This window comes from Pseudorca crassidens, chromosome 3 (assembly GCF_039906515.1).
Source record: "Pseudorca crassidens isolate mPseCra1 chromosome 3, mPseCra1.hap1, whole genome shotgun sequence".
Taxonomy (NCBI): Eukaryota; Metazoa; Chordata; class Mammalia; order Artiodactyla; family Delphinidae; genus Pseudorca; species Pseudorca crassidens.
Window position 1 is genome coordinate 3,162,598 of NC_090298.1, and position 7,521 is coordinate 3,170,118.

At 61.7% G+C, this 7,521-nt stretch overlaps 1 protein-coding gene across 1 annotated transcript; it reads left to right on the forward strand.

The window, feature by feature from the left end:
- The first annotated feature begins 1,720 nt into the window (after nucleotides 1-1,720).
- Nucleotides 1,721-7,243, forward strand: IRX1 (iroquois homeobox 1). Its single transcript, XM_067730341.1, has 4 exons — nucleotides 1,721-2,230; nucleotides 5,060-6,083; nucleotides 6,437-6,509; nucleotides 6,803-7,243. Exons 1-4 carry the CDS (start codon nucleotides 1,961-1,963, stop codon nucleotides 6,858-6,860), a joined length of 1,425 nt encoding a protein of 474 aa, XP_067586442.1. The 5' UTR covers nucleotides 1,721-1,960; the 3' UTR covers nucleotides 6,861-7,243.
- The last annotated feature ends 278 nt before the right edge of the window (nucleotides 7,244-7,521 follow it).

Genomic DNA, 7,521 nt, shown 5'->3' on the forward strand with positions numbered 1-7,521 from the left:
GCGGCCCCCCAGAAGCTGTCAGAGCAGGAAAGGAGCCCAGGCAGTTGCATGGGGTTTCTGGCATGAGCAGGGACTGGTTAGTGGGGTGGGGGTAGGGGTTGGAGAAGAGGGAGGACGTTATGAACAGGAAGAAAACCTGACTCTGAACACAGAAAATAAAGCCTGATTACACAGCTGGTAATTAGTAATTACTATTATGGGCGTTATTGTCGCTAATTATAGGTGGTGGCTCTGTGACTGTCCTCAGGCCCCCAGATGGGGGAAACGGGATCTTTCCTGATGCTCGGGGAGTCCTTGGACCTAGTAGGTTGGGGCCGCTGGAATAGGGAACTAGAGGATGGTGATCGGGTCGGTGTCCAGGGTACAGGTGGCCCAGGTCACCAGCATCACAGCGTTCTGGGGGCATGGCCTCAGTTCTGTTGCCCCAAACGGCCCCCAAACGACGCCACCACCCAGGTCCCTGGATGAAATTCCCGCCGGGTTCCGCGTGCCCGAACGCAGCAGCAGGGAGTACACGCCTGGCGTCGGCTGCAGCTTAGGAGATGGAGCGCAAAGCGGCCCCGGGGGGCCAGGCAGGTACCCTGGGTGAGCTCCCCCCCTGGCCTCCAGGACCAAGCCACTGAGCGCAGCGCAGAAGCGGCCTGCCCGAGAGGTCCAGGACACAGGGAGGCGAGGAGGACCTTGCCCTCGGCGTCTGTGCCCCAGCCCCACGGGACCCCAGGCAATCCGGAGCCACCTCCCAGCGCGCGCTCTGCCCCGCCGGGTCGCTCGCCGCTCTTCTGGCGGGGGGAGGAGAGGGAAGCCGGGTCCCCGGCCTGGTCGCGGCGCCGCCTCGGGCCGGCGCGCTCCACACAAGTTTACTTCCTGCCGTTGCTCACCTAGTGGACAAACGAGGGGGTCCAGGCCAGGCTGGCCTCTCCCATCACCGGGGTGGAAGCGGATTGCTTCCCTCCCGGCCGCAGTGGTCCTTCCTCCGCAAAGAAAAATGGTCCTTTCCCCTCACCCCCAAGAACCGACCATCTGCTTCCCCCAAGCTAGTGGCTTCCCAGCTGGGGTTGCCCTTTCTCAAAGTTTTCACAATTGGAAAAGCCTGCAGGGATCGGACGCTTCCCGCTTCTACAAGTGCAGCGAGGCCAGCCTAGCCCCTGCCTGATGACCTGTTAATACCTAGTGGGGGCCACGGGGACGCCACGCCCGCGTCGGTGTGTCGCTCCACGCCGGTTTCGTGGCACTTCCGCCAAAGATGACCCGGGGAGCCAAAGGCAGCATGGACCTCGGAGGAGAGGCCGCTCCCCGCCGGCTGTCATCGCGCTCCCGCCCGCCCCTTCCCCGCCGCCCGAACGGTGGAAAAGCAGGCGCCGAGGTGTTTTTTGTGAGCAAGCAGGACACACCTCGGCTGCGAAACGGCCAGCTGCGGTGTCCGACAGCTGTAAACCGGCGTCGACAGGTTGTCAGACAGCCCCGGGGGCCGGCGGGGAAGGAGCCCGCGGCCTTCGGGCCCGCACCCGTTGCCCGGCCGCTCGCGCGGCCACCGCGGGAGGAGGTGGCCCGGCCGGCGCTGGGCACCACGTGCTCGCCGGGAGGGGCGGGAGCAGCCGGCGAGGGCGGGCGGGAGGCAGGGAGGGGGCAGGAGGGGAGCCGGGGGCGGGGCCAGCGCTCAAGGGGATGCCAATCAAAGCATCAACTTCAAATTGTGTCTGAAAGCCCCGCCGCCGAGCGGAGGGCGGCCGCCGCAGTCGGCGCGCGATCGCGGATCCGGGCGCAGGCGGGAGCCGGGCGCCAGCGAGCACCCGGCCGAGGAGCAGCCACCGGCCCCCGCCTCCGGGCCGGCCCGAGCGCGCCCGGCCGGCGGCCCGCTCCCCAAACCGCGCCTCCCCCGCCCCCTGCGCTTCCCCCCCTCCCCTCCACCCTTTAATACTTGCCCGCCGCCGCCACCGCCGCCGCCACCGAGTCCGCGGACATGTCCTTCCCGCAGCTGGGCTACCCGCAGTACCTGAGCCCCGCGGGGCCCGGCGCCTACGGCGGCGAGCGCCCGGGAGTGCTGGCCGCGGCTGCCGCGGCGGCCGCCGCCGCCTCGTCGGGCCGGCCCGGGGCGGCGGAGCTGGGCGCGGGCGCGGCCGCCGTCACCTCGGTGCTGGGCATGTACGCGGCGGCCGGCCCGTACGCGGGCGCGCCCAACTACAGCGCCTTCCTGCCCTACGCCGCGGACCTCAGCCTCTTCTCGCAGATGGTGAGTGAGCCTGGCCTGCTCGGCGCCCAGCACGCGGCCCGGGGCCCGGGGCCCGGGTCCCGGGTCCCGGGGCAGCTCGGGGCGCAGGAGGCGAGAGCGGGCGCCGGATCGGCCCTGCCGGCGGGGCCGAGGAGGTGTTGGCCGCGGGCGCTCGAAGAGGCCGGCCGGGAGCGGCCCCGCCACGCGCCCCGGGAAGCCGGGAGGTGGGAGGCTCGGGCTGCGCAGGGGGTCTTGCTGGGAGTCGGCAGGCCGCGGGAGCAGGCCCGGGGCGCGCGGCCGGCGCTGGAGGTCGGGGCCAATCTCGCCCGGCGCCACTGGCTCGGTGGCGGCGGGGCGGCTCGGCCCGGTTTACCCGGACGCCCCTTCCCGGCCCGCGGGCCCCGCTGGCGCGACCATATTTCAGCGTTTGGGCTGAGCCAGGGAGACTCGATTTTCTCCCTCTTTGGCAGGGCTCTTGCAGTTGTATCTGAACCTTTTAAAGCGTAGTAGAGGCGGTCAAAATAAACCTAACAATGGAGATCCGACAGGCCGAGGGGTCTCTTAGAGGCTTGAGCGCAAATTTGAAATTAAACAAAAAATGAAGGCGAAAGGATTGTTGGCGTCTGAAATGGTGTTTGCTTTGACTTTCGTAAGTTGCCAAAGTTTTCATTTCATTTGCACCGAAAGAAAAGCACTTTTCTTCCTGCGTTGCATAATGGAGGATTGAAGAGAGCGGTGTCCCTGGGCTTAAAATAAATGCTGTCCTCTTAGGCTCCTGCCCCAGTGGGTGTCACATGGAGGAGTCGGGGGCTGCAAATTTCATGCTCCGCGGGGCCGTTGATCTAAAGGGTCCATTTTCCTAGGTCTGACTGCAAAGTCTGCCTTAAACTTCGGGCTGCTGGGAATGCCTCGCCGGGCGCGCGGATCGGGGAGGCAGACCCCTCCTGCACTGCTGCCCGCGGGGTCACGCAATTTGCGAGGACCCCCCCCGCCCACCCATACACCCCCGCCACGTCTCCCCACTCCGCGAAGAAGAGGCAGGAAATACATACCCGACAATAGTAAAGGAGCAAAGCGGCCGGTGTGTTTTCCTGTAACTTTTCTTGTAGTTTTGAAAAGAAAGCCTATTTCTCTGAAAGCGGCCCCAGCTGCCTTTCAGACCGGTTGCTATCAAAAAAGATCAGCTCCCATTTTGTTCTGGCGGCTGGGATGCAGGGGGAAGCGTTGAGAGATTTACAAGGTATCCTTTCAAAAATAATTCCCAGCAGAGACGAGGCCGAAATGTCTTCCTTACAGTTACAACGAAAATAATTAGAAAAGTGCAAAGTACATTTTGCAAAGATTAGGCAAAAACGAAATCTGGCCGAAGAAACCTTGTCTCTGGGCCTCGACCACCGAACTAATTAGTCAAAGAAATCTGCTTTTTGCAACTTTCTCCAGAGTCCCGGTTCCCCTCTCTGCTAACACAACAACTCGACAATTTTTACATGGAGGATTATAATTTTTTTACAGAAATTTTGAATACAGATGTGTGCCAGTTGGGAAACCCGCGTGCGTTTGTAGGGGAGGGGGGCCTCTATGGTGAGGATCTGCTCCCATTGTAGTGAGGTTGGGAAGGGAGATGCTTGTTTTTTTTTCTCTTTTACGGAGGGGAAACTATATAGAAATCCAACCACCCCGCCCCCGAAGGTAGATATACGTGTGCATGTGTTTCCTCCTGGTCTCTTGATGCTTCCTGGAAAGGAAGCCTAAATCCAAACCCAAATTCTAGGTCTAGGTTTCCAAGCCTTTACGGTCGGGGATTTGGAAGTCCAAAAGATAAAATTGTGAGCGAATGTCTGGGCAATTTATGGTAATAATGAGGCCTAATGAGGTTGTTAGAAAGATAAAATGTTATTTACCAAAAAACCTGATGGGATCATTTGACTTGCTGTGTTTTACTACCGATGATAAAAAGAATATTGATTGCAAATAAATCACGGCCTCTAAATGCCTTGCAAACAGTCTGTGCTTACTTGCTCCTGATCAAAGTCAAACTTGAGAGATAAAGTCTCGGAGCAGAGGCCTAGGAAACAGTTCTGCTCCGCGCGGTTGGTGCTCAGGGCCCTCCCGTTAATGTTTTACCGGATAAACCCTCTTTTTGTATTTAAAAAAAACAAATGGTGTTTTTGTTATTGTTGTTGGTGATGGCCAGGATTAAAATTTTAAATTACCTGTCACCCACTGTAGACCTTTAAGTGCGGGGGCGGGCGAGCCATTCTATGCAGGTTAATTTGGGAGCTAAAAGGAGTGTGCTTTCATTTTAAATTGCTGGTGGATTTGGAGTCTCTGAAAACTCAGGATGGTTTATTTTGTTTGACCCCCTCAGGGTCAAAGGGAGGGGGCCTGGGCTCTTGGTTCTCTACGTTTGGAGAAACTGTTTTATCAGCCTGGTTAAAAGGTTTTCCCCTCTAGCGAGTGTGAGATAAACTTGGACACCCGGGCTTCTGGAGTTGTTTTGGGAGGTGGGGCTGGGAGCCCTGCGGGCGGCCTAGGGAAATCCTAGGGGCTGCGGCTCCCGCTGTGGCCTTCTAGAGATTCTAGGATTCTGCAACTTTTCTTGAGTGACAAAAATACCTCCATGCTGGGTGGAAGGGCAGTTTCTGGAGGTAGCTTCTGGTCTGACCCCCTCTTCCAACCCGGGTGGTGCATTAGGACTAGGCTTCCCATTCTGGAGCCGGCGGGAGCGTCTGCCTCCCACTTTCCCAGTTTGGGGGACTCATCTCTCTCTCTCTCTCTCTCTCTCTCTCTCTCTCTCTCTCTCTTCCCCCTGCTTTCTCTCTACTCTCTCGCTGGGCCTTGTGGCTGCAGGGTTCACAGTATGAGCTCAAGGACAACCCCGGGGTGCACCCCGCCACCTTCGCCGCCCACACGGCGCCGGCCTATTACCCCTACGGGCAGTTCCAGTACGGGGATCCTGGGCGGCCCAAGAACGCCACGCGCGAGAGCACGAGCACCCTCAAGGCCTGGCTCAACGAGCACCGCAAGAACCCCTACCCCACCAAGGGCGAGAAGATCATGCTGGCCATCATCACCAAGATGACCCTCACGCAGGTCTCCACCTGGTTCGCCAACGCGCGCCGGCGCCTCAAGAAGGAGAACAAGGTGACGTGGGGCGCGCGCAGCAAGGACCAGGAGGACGGCACTCTCTTCGGAAGCGATACCGAGGGGGACCCTGAGAAGGCCGAGGACGACGAGGAGATCGACCTGGAGAGCATCGACATCGACAAGATCGACGAGCACGACGGCGACCAGAGCAACGAGGATGACGAGGACAAAGCCGAGGCGCCGCGCGCGCCCGCCGCGCCTGCCGCCCTCGCCCGGGACCAGGGCTCGCCGCTGGCGGCCGCCGACACGTTCAAGCCCCAAGACTCCCCCCTGGGCCTGGCCAAGGAGGTCCCGGAGCCTGGCAGCACGCGCCTGCTGAGTCCGGGCGCCGCGGCGGGCGGCCTGCAGGGCGCGCCGCACAGCAAGCCCAAGATCTGGTCGCTGGCCGAGACGGCCACCAGCCCCGACGGCGCGCCCAAGGCCTCTCCGCCTCCCGCCGGCCATGCGGGCGCGCACGGGCCCCCCGCGGGCGCGCCGCTGCAACACCCGGCCTTCCTGCCCAGCCACGGACTGTACACCTGCCACATCGGCAAGTTCTCCAACTGGACCAACGGCGCGTTCCTCACGCAGGGCTCGCTGCTCAACGTGCGCTCCTTCCTGGGCGTTGGCGCGCCCCACGGCCCGCACCTGTCCGCGCCGCCGCCGCCACCGCAGCCACCCGTCACCGTGGCCGCGGGGGTGCTCCACGGCGACAAGGCCTCGTCCCGCAGCAGCCCCTCGCTCCCAGGTACAGCGCCCCGGGACGTCCGCCCTGCCCCAGGCCAGTAATCCGGAGCCCGGGCGATGCTGGGGATGGAGGGGAGCTCTGGCCCCGGAGGGTGAGAGGCGGTGACCGCTGAGCTCGGGGTTGAGCAGTAATCCCTGCCTGAATTCAAGGAGAGAGGCCACGGCCCTCCGGCTCTCCCGAGAAAGCCGAGCTCTACCCGCTGGCCTGTCCCGGGGGAGGCAGGGAGGTTTCCCTGGAGACACTTCGCAGGAACGGGGCGGGGTGGGGGGGGAGGAGGCCTGTGCCCCTCTGCGGCACCCCTTCCCCCCACTGTCTCTGGGCCCTAACGCTCTGCCTCTTCCCCTCCCTCGCAGAGAGAGACTTCATCCCCAGGCCGGACTCGCCGGCACAGCAGTTAAAGTCGCCCTTCCAGCCCGTGCGCGACAAGTGAGTGCCGTTGGTGTTTACCTCTGGGTAGGGGCGAGGGGGATTCGGGGGCCGGAGGCTGAGCAGTGGCAGGCGGCAGAGGGGTCGCGTAGTTAGCGTGGATGGGGCGCTGTCCACCAGCCGGGCGCCCGGGCCAGCATAGTCCGCCCCGGTTTCTCCCGAGCCGGGAGCCTCGCGGGGGCAGGTCACGCCGCCCCCCAGGCGCTTGGCTGGCAGCACCGGCCATGCTGGGTCCCAGCTTCCATCCACTGACAGCGCTGTGTTCTTCTTGTCTTGCTGTGTTTCCCCTGCAGCTCGCTGGCCCCGCAGGAGGGGACGCCGAGGATCCTAGCAGCCCTCCCATCAGCCTGATCCAGGGTCTTCTTTTACTTTTGCGGGGGGAGGGGGGAGAAGTTCGGGAGGGAGGGGGTGAGGGAGGAATCAAGACAAATATTTCAAACTGGTGTAAAGGGCAAATCTGGCAACGAAGTCAAGGACTCCCATCCATCGCTTTCTGCAGAAAGGGGCTCGTCCGGCCCGAGCTCGCGTCCAGGCAGCCCGGCCTCTGCCCACCGCCCCGGGGGGCCGTCACCGTGCTCTGGGCGATTACAGTTCGGTAAATGCCCCCATGTGCTTCTGTCTTTCTTTTTTTTTTTTTTTCCTTCTGTATATAGAGTGATTTCAGATTGTAAATAGCGCGTCAGCGAACCTGTCTAAATCATATATTTTTGTCTAATAAACTAAATGAAATGATGGCCACTGCTCCTGCTGCTGTGTGTGGCTGGGTGTCGCTGGGGACGTCCTCAATCCTGGAATCAGGAATCCTGGCATCGTGGCAGGGCTCTAGTGCCTGTGGCTGCGGAAAGAAGCTCCGGGGGAGTTTCCACCCCAAAGGCGGGTGCTTCTCAGTCTCCTGATCGGTGTTGCGTTTGTTAATGTCACCAGGGCAGTCCTTGTTGGCAGTTCAGTTCTTTCCAACTCTTACACAGTTATCTGGACACACCCTTCTCAAGACATAAATGAGTTTGATTTT

Bases quoted from the DNA above. Each gene is read 5' to 3' on its own strand.
- IRX1 (XM_067730341.1), top strand. From the start codon at position 1,961: ATGTCCTTCCCGCAGCTGGGCTACCCGCAGTACCTGAGCCCCGCGGGG. The intron at 2,231-5,059 runs GTGAGTGAGCCT...TTGTGGCTGCAG, and splicing joins TCAGCCTCTTCTCGCAGATG to GGTTCACAGTATGAGCTCAA. The intron at 6,084-6,436 runs GTACAGCGCCCC...CCTCCCTCGCAG, and splicing joins CAGCAGCCCCTCGCTCCCAG to AGAGAGACTTCATCCCCAGG.